This window comes from Nyctibius grandis, chromosome 17, assembly GCF_013368605.1.
Source record: "Nyctibius grandis isolate bNycGra1 chromosome 17, bNycGra1.pri, whole genome shotgun sequence".
In the NCBI taxonomy this organism is placed as follows: domain Eukaryota; kingdom Metazoa; phylum Chordata; class Aves; order Nyctibiiformes; family Nyctibiidae; genus Nyctibius; species Nyctibius grandis.
In genome coordinates, this window is record NC_090674.1 from 2723711 (window position 1) to 2738969 (window position 15259).

Sequence of the window (15259 nt, forward strand, 5' to 3'; positions counted from 1 at the left end):
TCCTATATCTGGCTGAGCTTCTGTAGGTGTGAAGGGACCTGAAAAACCTAACCTCATCCTGTGGGGATAAATGGGCAGGCCTGCAGCAGCAACACGTCTTAAATAGCAGAGAGAGAGGCTGCCCTTCAGCTTGTGGCCTCTGTAACCAAATATGTGGCTGAAAATGCTTTCATTTCCATGTATAATATGATTTAAACCAAACTCTTAATGTGCTGGGCTCGTAAGTCTTGCTAGACCAGTCAAATTCTCTTTATTTTTACCATTGTACCTGCACAACCATTTTGTATCCAAAGGTGCTAAAACTTTGATTTTGTCTGTTGTTGGTTTTTCCTTTAGCTGTTGAAATTCCCACCTGCCCTTAACGATGTGTATTTTTTCTAGGGAATCCTTATGCAGCCTTCCTCAGGGAACTCACTTTTATGCAGAGAATTTGCTTTGTAAACAGGTCGTGGGTTTTCCTTGCAGGAGGAAGGGAGGCGAGAAACAAGAGAAGAGAAACATCATGATTCATGGCTCATGTTTAGGCTTTGGTGGAGCTGACTGTGCTTTGTAATCTGCAGTCACAGGACAGCGAGCACTGCACACTCCCTTGGTGTTCGAGGAGGATGACTGTTGCTAGCTGCTAGCTCCCATCTTGGAGGGTCACGAGTGGGCAGAGAGCCAGGAGCGTGCTTTGGCTGCTGCTGGGCCGGCTCCCCATCAGCCTCTTTAAACCGAGGACGCAGCAGGACGGTGTGGAAAGCTGCTTTCCCTGCATCCTACCTGCCACCGTTGTCTTCCCCAGACTTATTTTTTCCAAATCTGCCCCTGCCCATAAGGAGTTCAGTTGAAATGGAAATTTGAAGCACTTAGCCAGGTTTGGTCTGATGTCTGTAAGCATCTTGGCTGTACAAAGTACTCTGGTTCTGTTGTACCCTGTCCCTTCTCGGAGGGCTGCCTCAGGGTGTCTGTAACAACAGCTTCGCCTCATCAGCACTGCCTGGACAGCAGCAGAAGTCACATCATCCGTGGTACCCACATCCACGGTGCTCTTGGATTCCTTTTCGGTTGGAGTCTGTTGGAACTACACGAGAGTGTTCCTTTCCTCCTCCGGACTCTTAGCTTCTGTTACCAACCCAAACTTCTCTGCTTTTGGATGCTGACTGCAATAAAGGTCACAAAGATGTGCCAGCGGAACTGTGCGAGTGGAGTTGTGTGCACGGGGCGCGCTGGGGGTTAAAAGGCAAAACTTTCGCATTAATTTAACGAGCCTGCGCAACCTGAACCCTTCCTGGGCCTACGTTCACCTGCCGGCTTTCACAAGCTTCAGAAACTTGCCTGGAAGTGGGAGAAACTGGGTCATTCTTCATGCTCGTATTGCAGCGTCGTGTAAAAGGGAGATGGTTTATGCTCGTGTCGAGCTGTGGGATGGTTCCTTGCCGCTGCCTGGAGCAGAGCCTGTTTGCAAGCACAAACCTTAGAGGGCAGCATCGGCTTCATCAGCTCCGTCCCCGAAGCCCTCGAGTGGCACCAGAAAATAAGTAAAAGGAAAAACGAGTGTTTCAGGATTATAAAGATACATTTATTGTAGGAAGCGTGAGGAAGGGGTAGGGATATTGCATGTGATGAAATGCTTAACGGAGTCAAGTGAAACTCAAAGAAAATCCCTTTAAAGCACCTTTATTTTAGGACCCCCTGCTCTGAAGTTGTGCAGAACACGTCTCTGGAGGTGGCATTGAAACCAGCTGTGCCTCCATGGAGGCCCAGGCCCGAGGGGCAGCTGGCCCTGGCTCGTTAGGGCTAATTGTGGATCATGTGCAGCTGTGGTGAGGGATGAGGTGGCTGCAGGGAGCTGAGGAGACCTGCCTGGCCAGCTCCAGCCCTGTGAGGACTTGCTGGAGATGGGGTGCAAGAAAGAGCCACCCCAAACCCCCAAGACCACCACCACGATGCTCCCCCTCTGCTTCAGTGAGTATTAATTGCTTAAATAGTCGTTAGGAGCGGGATGGGGCTGCATTGGGGCTGAGCTCCCTGAGGGAAGCTGGGTTTGGAGCCTGCTTTGGGGTCAGGGCAGAGCAGCCACTCTGTTGATATTTTTTTTTCTCTGAAGCTTTTAAGATTTACCAGTTGGCTGCTCAAATATCACTTCTGGTAAATGTTTTTTAAGAAAAAGATGCAAAACTCTGTGCGTGCATAAATATTTACTTCAGAAAATCAGCCGTGAAGCTCCATGTTGTTCCCTACCCAAAACACAAACACAACACTAGACGTGCTTTACAAATTGCCTTTGAAAATTGATTTTTATTTGCAGAGATTGCCTTGTTTTTATGATTTATTTAATCGCGGGGAGCGGGTTTTCCCTGTTACTGGTTCCAGGGAAAGGCACTGGATGCCATTTCAGTGCCACAGGGCCTTGCTGTGCCCCTCCTGGCCGCAGGGAAGGCAAAACCCCCATATTTTAGACCCAATTTAGACCATTTCTATCAGGTTTTGAGCCCGGCGTGTCTAGCAGGAGGGAGCAGCGCCCTTGCACTGAGACTTCTTGTATTTCTTGTAAGATTCGTGGTAGGTCCCGGCTGTCCTTTGGAAGCACTCTGCCGCCTGCTTGTCGCACTGGCAGCTCTGCCTTTCACACCAAGTCCTAGCTCCTGAAAGAAAATTTGGGGGGGAGAAGGAGTGAGGTGAAGGGTGTGAGAGGTGGGGGGTGTCTTTTGGACTGTCCCCGCGGCGTGTGCAGCCCTCCGCATTGAGTTTGGGGTGTCTTGGATAGTCCTCTTGCCTCTGGTGCGTGGAGCTCCCTGGCTAGGAGGCACGCGTGGCCCTGGAGGGACTGTTTCATTTCCTTTGTCTCCCTGTGTATGTATAGATATTTGCTTTGATCTCAGGGAAGTGCTTTGTTTTGATCCATGAAACAGCAGCATTTGCTCTGGGGAGATCAGGGCGGCAGTGCCAGGTCTCCATCCAAGGTGGGAGGGTCACCTCAAACCCTCAGTATTTGGCCCCTACAGAAGGGCAAGGCCCCTCCTTTGGGAGGTCTCCAAGCTCTAAACTTCACCCCAGTCCTGACAAATAAGTGTTTGCGCTATTCCTGGTGCTTTTCCTTCATTTCCACCCCCTTCCCAGTGGTTTCCAAGCCAGGATGGTCTAAGGGACATCTCAGAAGAGAGGTCCCCCGAGAGCGTGGATGCTTGTGCTGCTCAGGGCTTTGACCCCGCGCCGTCTCTTACCGCAGAGTATCTGGTTGCCCTGGGTGGTGTATTTGTATGTGACCAGTTTGGGATTGCAGCCGTAGTAGGTCAGCTTCTTATAGCAGCAGTTGTGGGCATGGCAGCACCTGGGGGGAGCACGAGAGTTGTGGTCAGGGCAGGGTGGGGACGACACCACGGTGGTGCACAGCCCCCATGAGAAATGTCCTGCAGTTGTGCAGCAGCCTTGTTCTCCTCGGCGTTGCCCCTGGAGCAGGAGCTACGGAGGGTGACCCGTGCCTCTCCGACTGCTCTCCCATTGCTCTGTTGCAGTGACTTTGCAACCGTTTCTGCATTGCTATCCCAGCTCCCAGGAGCCGGGGCCAGCATTCCCCTTGCTGTGCCCAGGGAGAGGGAGGTGAGGAGGGCTGGGGGCACCCGCTCTGCCTTCGCCAGCTCCTTACTTACCAGTCGGTCGCATCCAGTGGCCACGTGGATCCCCCCGAGCCGCAGTGGCAGCCGTAACGGTTGTAGGACAGCGGCGATTTCCCGGTCTGGTGCTTAATCATTGAACCGAACTGAAACACGTTGCAGTTGGCCAGCCCTGCCACTGGAGACGGGGGGTTAGGAGCATCAGGAAAAGCAACCTCCCGTCCCACCCCTCTGAGGCAAACCCGAGCGTTTTCACCCTCCCCAAATTTATTGTTTTTGGAGAGAAATTGCGAGCGCTGAGCTTTCCCCATCGCCTCGTCCGGCGGGGCGAGAGCTGGCGCGGGGGGTACTCACGGCAGAGGAGCAGCAAGAAGAGCTTCATGTCTGGCGGTGGCAGCTCCGGTGTCTGGGTGAGCCCCAGGTGCCACCGGTTGCACCTTTTATGGCCCCTGGGCCACCTTTTATGCCCCGCTGGGCAGGGCCCCTCCTTTGGAGAACCCGAAGTGGGCAAATATTGACAATCCTCTCCACATCGGTCCTGCTACTGTGCGAGCCTCTTGGCATCACCACGTGTCCCGGCTGCAGGATGCTCTGTGCTGGGGGAGCCCTTTGCAGGGGAGGTTTTGTTGGACTGGGATGAGTGGGGCAGACTGGGATCGAGTCCCTGCATCACTCTGGGTATCTCAGCATCCCAATGCCTCCCGGAACGAAATGGGAGGGCTTGAGGGAGAACGGGAACCACGTTGTTCCTGGATAACTATTAGTTTTTTGATGTTTTGGTTAGAAAACACCATTCTATATCTTCTTGTTTCCATCACAACTTACCTGGGCAGGGAGAAAACGCAGCAAAATAAGGCAAAAAAAAATGAAGTGGTGTATAATGGAAGGGTAAAAAAAAGAGGGTGGTTCTGTTGGAGAGAAGTTCTAATTAAATAGGTGATGATGAGCAATTTTAGCAGTTTTCTTCTGGGAGAGTTTGCAAGTGCGTAGTGCTCTGCGCTGCTTTGCAGGGGAACCCCGGCACAGGCAGGCACTGAGCCAGGGGGAGGAAATCCCCCCGTCGCTGGTAGGGAAACTGAGGCAGGGAACAAGGACGTGACTTGTGTGGAAATCAGAGAGATGGTGAGAAAAGGGAACTGGGGTCAGGGCCTGAGCAAAACCTCTTCCTCACCTCTGGCACGTGCCATTTGCCTCGTCAGCTCTCGGCCAATTTAATTAGACCCCTGGGATGGTGGTGAGTTAATTAGCTGAGCTGGGGCTCGCTGTAATTCCAGATTTTCTGAGCAATAAAGTATATTTTTGTGCATCAAACCGGCCGAGCTGCCAGGTGAAAGGCTCCCCACCCCACCTCCTCTACCTGCCGCAGGTTTGCAGCAGCCCTTCTCCAAATATGAAATCACACCTGCTCCGGGGCCAGAGGCCTCCTGGGAGGATGTGGATTTTATTTCCCTTTTGCAATATGCAAAACACAACATTTGCAGCCCCATTTATTGCAACGTACCCCGGGGTTGCAGTATCTGAGCCAACACATCAGCACGTGGAGCTCCGTATGAACGGACTCGCACAGCCAGGTGTCCAAGCAGAAAAAACACGTGGAGAGTTAAAATTCACCCAGAATTTAAACAGGGAGAGTGTGTTTCAGCTCCTCCTGGCCTGCAGTCTGTCTGCAGGATCACCCTTCTCCCGTCTCGGCGAGGTTTGATCCTTGATTTATGCCTTGCAAACAGCAGCTGGTTGGCGAAGGGCTGCCCGCTCCTTCCTCGTCTCCCCGAGGACCAAACGCTGCTGGATGAGGATGGTTGAGCTTGATGCCTGGGTTATAGCCGGAGGGAAGCACTGCTGGTGTAAAGGATATTTCCTGGTGCTGTTGACTTAACTTTGGGGCAAGCCGGGGGGGGAATTACAGCTGCCGATGCCCAGGGCATCAGCAACCCGGGGAAAATAGTATTTCGTGGCCATGTTTCATTGCTGAGCCTCACAGGGGGTTTGCAGCCCTGAGACCTCCCAGGGGGTCAACCCTGCTGAGCTGCTCTGCAGGGCAGAAAACCTGCGCCGGGGGGATGCTCGGAGGTGTGGGGGGGAAGCAGCCGCAGCCTGAACTGCCTTTTCCTTGGGGATGTGCTCGGGGTTGTTGCAGAATTGGGCCAAAACATTCTTTTCTGGTGAGAAATCTGTTTTGCTCCGCGCAAGAGCGAGCTCCCGGCCACCCCGTCGCAAGCGAAGCTTGCCAGCGCCCGGCCCTCCTGCAGCATCGCCGCTTTGCACCGGCTTCCATTGCTCTGTCTCAGGGGAACTGCAACTTTTCAGAGCCTGAAGGGCTCGGGGCTGAGAGGGGGGCAGTTCAGGGGTGCAGATGCGTGTTGGTGGGAGATGCATCACCTCTCGGGTGTCATTTTTTTGCAAGGGGAAACCTAGCTAAGAGGTCTTGCTGGCTGCGAGGGGTGGTCGCTGGGCTCGGCTGAGTCACGTCACGCTGGGGACCGATGTTTTGTGCTCTCTGGTTTTATTTTGGAGCAAAAGAAGAGAATCTGCAGCGAAGCAAAAAGCAGAGGGAGCTGACAGGCTGCGCGGGGAGCTCGAGCCAAGGGGAAGCGGGTGTCAGCGGAGAGGCTCACGCTGGTTTCCCTCTCGCCCTTTGCGGGGACAAGGCGCAGGTGTCCACCCCTCCCTTGTTTTTCTGCGCTGAAACTTTGCATCTGCGCTGCTCCCCCTCCTCGCATCCAGTGTATAATGACGCAGCTTCACCAGAGGGTTGTTGTCCTCGTGTTGAAGCCAAAAAGCCCCAAAGAGGGGACACGCCAGGGTTGGGAAATGCTCCTGGGGGCTGCGCCGTCCCTTTGCTTATCAGCCTGGAGGTGGTTTTGCAAAAAGCCCTTTTGGTTCAACACCGCCCGGCTCGTCCCCGGCACTTGCCGCGACGCCGGAGCAGCCCCCAGCGACGCATCCGGCAGAACCAGGCTGCCTGCTCGCATCTGCAGGCACCTCTCTGGCACCACGTCCTGGCTCCTGCAGGGACCCCAGAGAAAACACGCCTGAGACCTTTTTTGGGAAGATCCCCAGGGTGCTGCCCTGGAAAAGGGGCACAGCGACGGAGGGAGATGCTCTGGAAAGAGGCATCCCGAACCGCGCCGGCGGGGACTCACTGCAGGTGGGGATTCCTGCGCCGGGTACCAAGAAGGGCTGGATGGGTCCCACACGGCACCGCCGTGCAGCCAGCCTGGCGTAGCAGTAGGCACGGAGCAGGCAGCACCTGCAGTGAGAAGGAGAGCCTGCCCTCATCCCGAACGGCTCCTGCCCTAAATCACCCACAAGCTGCTCTTTCCAGCCCGTTCCCACCCCAAGCCTCTTGTCTGCTTCCCTGTGCAACCCCTGCCCAGCTCTGAGAGCCCTTGTGCATCCTTCGGGACCGTCCCCTCCTCTGGTGCCATCCCATTGCCTTCAACTGGTTGTCACTGGTGTGACCCTACTGACTACAGGGCTGGAATTAGGGGTGATCACCACCTCGCTTTCCCCCCTTCCCTAAAACCTGTTCCCTTTCTGTTGCTGCCCATCGCCTGGTTTGCATTTTGCAAAGCTTCAGAGGGTGCTGCTGGTGTTGCTTACAAGCCCCAGGGTCACCCCAGGGCCAGTGTTAGCCCTTTGGGGGCCAGTGTTAGCCATCCTAGGCAGCATTGCTTGTACCGGTCCACTGAAGCCCTTGACGTGCCCCATCCCAAGTAGCAGCCGCGGGCAGTCACGTTTCCTACAGTGCTCCCCTCGAGTCCCGGTGTGAGCGTGTGCGGGAGCTTCCCACGAGCCGTGAACACACCTGGAGTGATCAGAAAATGCGATTTTTTGCAAATTATCTGCAGAAATGAGGCCCGGGGAGTTAGGGGGGGAGAGGAAGGCTTTGCTGGGAGCCTCCCTGGGGAGTGCACGGGGGTTTAGGGATGGTCCAGGGCTGCAGCCTGGCTCTGTGGGTCAGGGAATGGCTGCACTTACTGCAGGCCAGCAGCACCGCCAGCGTCAGCAGGACCTTCATCTTCCTCTCACCCAGGCCTGGGAGGAGAAATGAAGGGACCAGCTCAGCCAGGCAGCGCGGGCGGTCAGCAGGCGCAGCCTTGCAAACCTTGTCCCTCTGGAATCAGGTCCAATCACCCCAAAGTTTGGAGGGAGGAAGGCAGCCGTGCCCCCTTGCATCCGCGTTGCTGCCTCTTGGCTGAAAGCAAATGCTTTCTGAAGCCGTCCCAGCACCCGAGCGTCTCCCACCTCCCGTCCCCCAGCGCATCGCTCTGCAGCAGCAGCGCGGCCACCACCCCGGAGCTCCAACTTCCCCACGGGGTTTTTTATCTGAAAGCGATGACGCTTTATCTACCGGCGTGGAAAAGAGTAGAAAGCTGCACGCCGCCTCCCAACGTCCCCCCCGTATTTTTGTTCCTGCAGCAGCAACGCAACCACCCCATGGCGGCAGCGGGGCCGTGGTGGGAGTCGCTCACCGGGGGATCGCTCCGGCTCCGATCCCTCGCTGCCAGCCCGTCCTCCCGGGGAGAGGCTGCCCCTCCGAAATGGAAGCGCCGAAATGACTCGTCTGACCCAAAAAATGCTTTTCTGCTACGCCCCTTCCCTCGGCGGCCAAACCCCCCCTTTCCCCGTGGGCTGCAGCCCGGAGTGACGCAGGGGCCGAGGCTGAGTTTTGGCAAAGTTTGGGCTGTGTTTGGGGAGGATGATGTTGAGTATTTACGGGGATTTCTCTCCCTGCCCAGCAGCAGCTCACAGAGGATCGGGGTGGCTTAATCCCATTGTTTATTTTCACGTTGATTAAATTTCCAGCAGCACTAACGTGGCCCGCGCAGGCAGGGCCGTCAGGCGATGCGGATGCAGACCCCGCGCCCGTGCTCCGGCCCCGCATCCCGGCTCCCCTCACCGGCACCGGCGCTTGGGGTAGAAGCGGTAGCGTTTGCTGTAGCTCCCGACGCTTCGCCGCAGGCAGAGAGCCAGGCTGCGGTCGCACTCGCAGGAGAGCTGGGCGCACCAGGAGCCCTCTCCTGCAGGTAAAGGGGAGCTCAGGGTGAGCCCCGGCTTGTCGGGGGGGTGACACCCCCTTTGCCAGGGTGCTACTCACTGCAGGAGGGGCTGCCGCCGTGCCAGCTGTAGCCATAGCCCTGCACCTTGGCGCCGCAGCGGTGGCTCCGGAGGCTGTCGTAGCAGGTATCGTGCAGCTGGCAGCATCTGTACGGGAGCTCAAGGCTTTGGGGGTTGGGGTTTTTTTTCCCCCTTTACCCCCCAAATGTGAAACTATGCAAGGACACGTTCGGGCAGGGAGGTTTTTAAGTGGGCGCTTACCTGTCCGTGGCATCCTTGGGCTCCCCTTTGCCCCCCAGGCCGCAGTAGCAGCCGTAGGAGGAGTAATGCAGCAAAGCGTTTTTCCCCGTCGCCTTCGTGATCATTTTGTGCAGCTCCCAGAGGCTCCCGCGAGCTGGGGACAAGCCTGTGGGGGAAATCAGTGGGGCTTACGCTGACCCCTGGCTCCCCGGCAGCATCCCCATCCCTCCGGCCCCCAAACTGGTGCCAGGCTGGTGATGTCTTACAAACAAGGAGATGCAACGGAGAGGAAAGTTATTCCCAGCTCGGTGCAGGAGAGTTGTTGCGTGTTTGGGAGAGGTGGAGATGGGGAAAGGTTAAGAAATCACCAGCTGGGTCCTAATTTCCATGGATATAAGTGCACGGAGAGCCGTGGGTGCGAGCGAGGACACTTACCCCAAGCAAACAGCACAGCGAAGGTGAGGAGAGAGTTCATCTCGACAGCCCTGGGAGAGGAGATCAAACCATTTCCCCAATATCAACCGCTTTCTTTTTCACTTCCCACCTCGTCCCGGGGCAGAGATGCTCCCCAGCTCTGGGGATGAGGGGGGTGAGGATGCGCCTGTCACCATCGCCTCGGCACAAAGCGCTGCTCCAGGGGTGGGAGGCGATGGGAATGGGATGGCGGAGGGGTGGGGAAAAAGGAAAATGAAGGGAAAGGAAGAAAAGCTGGAGGAACAATCAGCCTTCGAGGGCTGCGCCCTGCCGCTCTGCCTCTGGGCTGGCGTCTCAGGTAGCCTCTCCTTTGCTCCTGCTTTCCCGGCATGGCGCTCGCTCCCCGCTTGCGCCGCAGCTTTTGGGGGAAGTAGGAAAGGGAGGGAAAGCCTTTCTCATCCCCGCTTACCTCGGGAAAGCTGCTGCTCGCTTGTGGGACCCGCAGCCAGGCAGGCTCTCTTTATACAGCGTGTGCTCCCCACCGTTGGGTGCTCGTTTCACCCAAATCTTGCTGACGGGGCATTTCTGCGAAGGAGAAGGTGCCGTCCTTCCCCTTTACAGGAAGGCAAGAAATCCCCCCAGCGCCCCGGCTCCGGACCCCACGCACCGGGGCTGGTGCTGGGCGGGATGAGCCGGCAAAGCAGCGTCGTTTCCAGCCCGAGAAGGAAGCCAACGCACTCTGCCCCTGGCTGGAGATGCCCGAGGGCCTTTTTCTCTGCTCTCCCCAGCACCACGGTGGTGTATTGGGGGGGAAATAACAGCCCTGATTCAGCTTTTGCATCTCGGCAGCCGCGAACGAAGTGGGTTTGGGGTTTCTGAGGTGTGGTACGGTTTGGGAGCTGTCCCTCTGCCATGCTGCAAAGGTGATTTAGGGCGAGTTATTGGTTCTTTGGGAAAAGTACACGGGCAACAATGACAGCATCTCTAAATGCGCAGTTCCCAGCAACACGGGGTTACGCAGATACTGGGTGATTAAACACTCGCCCACCGTGAGAGGAGAATGAAGCAAAATGGATGTTTTGGGATGAGCGAATGCAACTTCCCTTTATTTCTCTCTGTATTTTTCCACCTCCTCATTGCAACCCCTGTGCAGGACTTAGGGAGAAACCGGTTAGTCACCAACTTAACTGCCCTCCTAAATCAGCATCCGCCTTGGGATGGAGGAGGCTTTGAAATCTTCCCTCCTCTGTGGATAACTGTTCTTTAGCCTTAACTTTGGCCACCGTTTTTACGTGAGTAGGTGTCACAGGAGGGTCTCAAATTGTCTCCCACATTTTCCCACTTCCATTTTCCCTGCCAGGGAAGGAGTAGGTAACTGGCTGTGAATTACAGCTGCTGTCAGGACCGTGAAAATATTGGGGTGTCAGGCAGCTGGTGGGAGATGCAAAAGCGTTCCCCAAACTCGGCAGCCCAGGTGCCAGCGTTGCAGTGCCTCAACTCGGTGGCTCTTAGAGAAAAACACCACGGACACTCATTTTGAGTACCTTTTATTTAATTATCTTTGCTGGGAAATGAAATTAAGAAAGAAAAGAGAGGGGGAAGGGACAAAATAAATGGAAGCTGACGTGTCTTTCTGGGAAGTGGGGGATCTCTCTCTGTACTGCGTGCGTGCCCTTCCTCACCCTGAGCATCACCTTGTGGGAAGCTTTCCTGGCTCTGGCTCCGTTCAGCCCCACATCAGGCTTTTTTTTGTTGCAGCAACAGGGAAAACCAGTCAATATCTGCAAACTCACGTGCAGATTTCTCCTCCTCAGCATTGGAGCTTACTTCCTTGGCATTTCATCTTGAAGTAGAAGCGGTAGGAGTCATTGTAGGAATGCAAAGTGCTGGCGAAGCACGAGGCCACCGCCTTGTCGCATAGGCAGGTCTCTCTCTTGCACCAGCTCTGCTCGTTACCTGTGGGGAAAAAACCACAGTGCTCTGTGGTGGCTTTTCCAGCTGGCATCGGTCCCCTTGGAGCACCCCCAATGCCTGGAGCTGCCTGTGGGACCCCCCGCTCAGCGGTACTCACTGCAGACGATGTCTCCGTCGGTGACATCGAAGTGGTAGGGGGTTATGAGGGGGCTGCACTTGCCCTCTCTCAGCTTCCTGTAGCAGCAGTCGTGGGCATGGCAGCACCTGCGGGGGACACCCCAGCCCTCCCTCACCACGCTTGGATGGTGAAGGAAGGTCCAGCCTCACATCTCAGGTGACCGGGAGGGAGGGGATGACAAGGCAGCAGCAAGACGTGGTTGGAGAACGGTGCAAAACCCCCTCTCAGAGCACACCAAGCTGCCAGCGAGGGGCTTTTTAGGGATCACCCCACACTGGGGCGGTGAGTGGTGATGGTTTTCCAGGTACTCACTGGTCAGTGGAGTCCACCGGGGTCCCGCTGCCCCCGATGCCGCAGAAACACCCGTACCAGCTGTAGGAGAGCAGGGCGCTTTTCCCTGTGGCCGACTTGATCATCTGCTCCAGCTCCAAAACGCTGCCACAAGCCGGCAGCAGCCCTGGGGAGGGGCAGAGGGACGGGCTGAGGGATTAAATAAGTCTGTCGTTGCTGGAAATACCTGCTTCCAGGTGTGTCAACCATGAGAAGCCTCAAAAAACCTCCTCAGGATTATGTCTGGTTTCTGCAACGACTTGATTTGTTGTGGCAGAAGATATTAGCACGCTCCGTACAGGCTGTGCCATGCTGGCATCCTGCGACCAGCAATGCCACCTGGCCAGGATCAGCCCTGGGCTTGGCACAGGTGACAACAGGCTCCAGGACCCCTTAAAATAAATCTGTGTCTGAGCATCCCAAAGCCTCAGTGTCATGAAGACCTCTAGGACTACTAAACTGCAAAATTTAAACAAAAACCTGAATCATGCACAAAGTCTCTGGGTTTGTGCGTCTTTTCTGCCACGCAGACGAGGTCTCAGCCCGGCCCGGTGAACCTGAGGCACTTACCGCAAGCCAAGAGCAAGAGCACGGCAAGGAGGAGATTCTTCATCCTCGGGCTGGCCCTGGAGGAGGAAACCGCAGCGGTGGGCGATGAGCAGCACCCCGGGGGGAGGACAGACGCTGCCCCTGTGCCCGCACCGAGGGCACAGAGCCGGGTGGGTCCACCCTGGCAGCACCGCACAGTGACACTGGTGTCACCATGGATATATGGCGTTGTGAGGGCACCGCCGTGCCCGAGCGCACATGGCTGGCGCCCAACGGGGCCTTTTGACTCCGTTTTTGGGATGCGGCGCCTGGCAGGGATGTGTAGAGGGACACGGTGGCTGTCCTGCCTGGGGCTGATGCAGAAGTTCACCGTCCGCAGCCTCCCGCCGCCGCTGCCCAGGGTGACTGATGAAATAAAAGGGCAATAAAATCCCCCCTCTCCTTACCCCGCCTGCACTTCGCAGCTCCGAGACTGCCGGCTTAGCGGGTTCGCTTTATACCGATGGCGAGGTCCACCCCCTCCTCTATCTATCTGCGCTGACGGCGCTCTTCATCGCAGAGCAGGTCCTGCCGAGCAGCCCCTCGGCAAGGGAGAAGGTTCCCATCCTTCCCCTTTACAAGAAACACGAGTGTCCCCGCAGCGATGTGCCTCCGCGACGCTCCCTCCGTCAGCTCGCTTCTGCTCCTCGGCTGGGCACGACGCGGGCTCCATCTCGGGCTGACGCGGGTTCTGGATGACGCCAGCCAAGATCTTGGCCTTGGTCTCAACAGCCGCGGTGTTCGGTGGCTGGAGAGCCAGGACAGAAGCAGTTTAAGCCCAGGAGGCGCAGAGCTGGCACCGTGGAGGTCGTTGCATCCCTGTTCCAGCTGCAGAGGCAGCACTTTGGCCTTGGTGTCCTCTCGAGTGGGTGCTTGGTTTTGCCAACTCCCACCCTGCAACCTTAGGGATGGTTTCTCTTGGGTCTTTCCCTTGCGATTGCCCCCCCCCAGAATCCATGTCCACGTCCAAATCCGAATGGCAGGGGGAGGCGAAGGGAGGTCGGTGAAGGGTGCGGTCGCATTTTGTGGGTCTGAAGTTTTCCTGTCCTGCCCTCAGTGCGTGGGAGGCTCCAGGGAGTGCGTGGGCAAGGGGTCTGTGAAATGAAATCAGCAGAGAAGGCTGGAAACGCCATGGAACCCACCTTGGGATGCTTTTTGAATCCAGTTTATTTAATCACCATAACTGAGGTGTGATACAGAGACACAAGAGGCAGAAAAGCGGAGGAGATAAGAAACAAAAGCCGCTATCTTCCCTGCGAAACCGCGGGGCGGAAGCAAACATGCACACAAACACAGGGTATCAGGCGTGTACATGGGGCTCCACCCTTGGTAATTAACCACGCTTCTAGGGAAGGGAATTTGGGGGGGGTGGATGGTAAGAAAATGGCTCAGGGGTCTGTATTCAAGAAGAAAACCCCTTGGTGAATTTCTTGAGAGCCACCAACGCTGCTTGCTGGACAGTCACCTCCCGGCTGTCCTCCGAGGCTGGCAGAGATGTCCATCCCTGGGCTTTTTTTCCCTCAAACTTTTTATTTCCTGCTGCCAAGTGGAATAAAAAGCCATCCAAGGCCAATGAGGAAAGGATGGGGAGCAACAGCTTACCCGCCTCCCAACTCAGGCATGCTGTGTGGCTCACGCGCTCGCCACCTGCACAAGAAACCACCTCAAAATGCCACGGTGCAGACCGAGGGGCACCACGCCGATGCCCAAACCCCTGCTTTCCCCGCCTGACTTTTAGAACTGCAGGATTAAGCATCCCCTTCCCACCTCATCCACAACAAACTTCCATTACAGAAGGTCTCCCCCGTTGTGGTGTTCATTGGCACCGCTCGTGCTCGTGTGCGTTGGCGTTGCAGGTCCTCGCCCTGCGGGGTGGGTTTGCTGCTGTGTTGGCCCTGATGGGGAAAGATGGCCCTGATCTCCCGGGAGAGAGCTGCAACCCGCTGCTCTTGGGTTTGTGCTGTGGAGTTTGGCTAAACCTGTGTGAAAGGCACTGTCTGGGGACCAAAACGGAGACCAGAGAGCTGGGATCACGCTGGGATCACTCAGAACGGGGATCCACAGGGGGATTTGGTTAAATCCCCCACTTTAAGCCCTCCCTCTCTGCGGAGGATCTCAGGAGAGCGAGCACACGAAGCTGAATCCTCGCTTCAATCGAGCTACAAACCCAGGGCGGGTAAAAACCACCCGTGGAAGTGATTATCCCCTTGGAAATACGAAACTTTTCAGCCTTCCTACGGAGCAAACAAGAAGGGGTATCACCCCGCGCATCTGTTTGTTCAGGGCCTTGTGTAAATGCAAACACGCCCGGTGCTTTGATCTGCGGAGCGCGTGCCTTCGGCGTGATACTGCTGAACAGGCTGCGCACGGGACGAGCTGATATGCAACTATTTTCCGACCTGTTTAGCGCGCGGGTGCGCCTTGATCTTCCCCCACTCGCAGGGTGGAGATCCCCAGTTTGATGGTAGATAAGTTATCTGAAGTTATTGATTGTTTCTTGCTGCCTTTGATGGGGATCTGGTAGTGGGAGAAGCATCTGGTTAACTAGAATTGGGTTTAAAAAGGGATTAACGGGGAGAGAGGGAAATGCCAGTGTTATGTGGTGTGTTCCCAGAATAAAAACTGACTCAGGGATCATTTACAGCGCACACTGGGATGCCACACCTGCAGCCTGCAGCTCTCCCGGCACAAAGCAAGCTTAAAAGTCCCCCAGAGAAGTTGGTTTAGGTGCCCAGCTGATCTTGTGCCTCAAGTGTCATTTTTAAAGGCGTTCTCATCAAAACTAACAAGTTTGACGTTTATTTGTCTGGTTTTATTCAGCGCTCAGGTGAAGCTGTTCAATCACACCGTAGTGAAACTCAGGTCATGGGTACGGGGTGTAAAACCTAACCCTGCTGTTCCTGTTCTGCTGTCTTTGCTCAGGAGAGGCTCTAACACC

The 15259-nt window shown here is 56.0% G+C and overlaps 4 protein-coding genes across 4 annotated transcripts; all 4 read right to left on the reverse strand.

Moving 5' to 3' along the window:
- Positions 1 to 2484: 2484 nt before the first annotated feature.
- On the reverse strand, positions 2485 to 3978 carry LOC137671208 (group IIE secretory phospholipase A2-like). The gene is made up of 4 exons (XM_068414626.1): positions 3951 to 3978; positions 3633 to 3774; positions 3207 to 3313; positions 2485 to 2627 (listed from the first exon to the last, which is right to left on the reverse strand). The coding sequence occupies exons 1-4, from the start codon at positions 3976 to 3978 to the stop codon at positions 2485 to 2487; spliced, it is 420 nt and encodes a 139-aa protein (XP_068270727.1).
- Positions 3979 to 6082: 2104 nt separating this feature from the next.
- On the reverse strand, positions 6083 to 8159 carry LOC137671207 (basic phospholipase A2 Bbil-TX-like). Its single transcript, XM_068414625.1, has 5 exons — positions 8072 to 8159; positions 7578 to 7634; positions 7278 to 7404; positions 6740 to 6846; positions 6083 to 6602 (listed from the first exon to the last, which is right to left on the reverse strand). The coding sequence occupies exons 2-5, from the start codon at positions 7615 to 7617 to the stop codon at positions 6478 to 6480; spliced, it is 399 nt and encodes a 132-aa protein (XP_068270726.1). The 5' UTR covers positions 7618 to 7634; positions 8072 to 8159; the 3' UTR covers positions 6083 to 6477.
- A 336-nt stretch (positions 8160 to 8495) lies between these two features.
- Positions 8496 to 9372, reverse strand: LOC137671209 (basic phospholipase A2 Cdr-13-like). The gene is made up of 4 exons (XM_068414627.1): positions 9333 to 9372; positions 8919 to 9063; positions 8698 to 8804; positions 8496 to 8620 (listed from the first exon to the last, which is right to left on the reverse strand). Exons 1-4 carry the CDS (start codon positions 9370 to 9372, stop codon positions 8496 to 8498), a joined length of 417 nt encoding a protein of 138 aa, XP_068270728.1.
- Positions 9373 to 11121: 1749 nt separating this feature from the next.
- LOC137671211 (phospholipase A2, membrane associated-like) lies at positions 11122 to 12397 on the reverse strand. Its single transcript, XM_068414628.1, has 4 exons — positions 12304 to 12397; positions 11716 to 11860; positions 11383 to 11489; positions 11122 to 11267 (listed from the first exon to the last, which is right to left on the reverse strand). Exons 1-4 carry the CDS (start codon positions 12344 to 12346, stop codon positions 11122 to 11124), a joined length of 441 nt encoding a protein of 146 aa, XP_068270729.1. The 5' UTR covers positions 12347 to 12397.
- Between the last annotated feature and the right edge of the window lie 2862 nt (positions 12398 to 15259).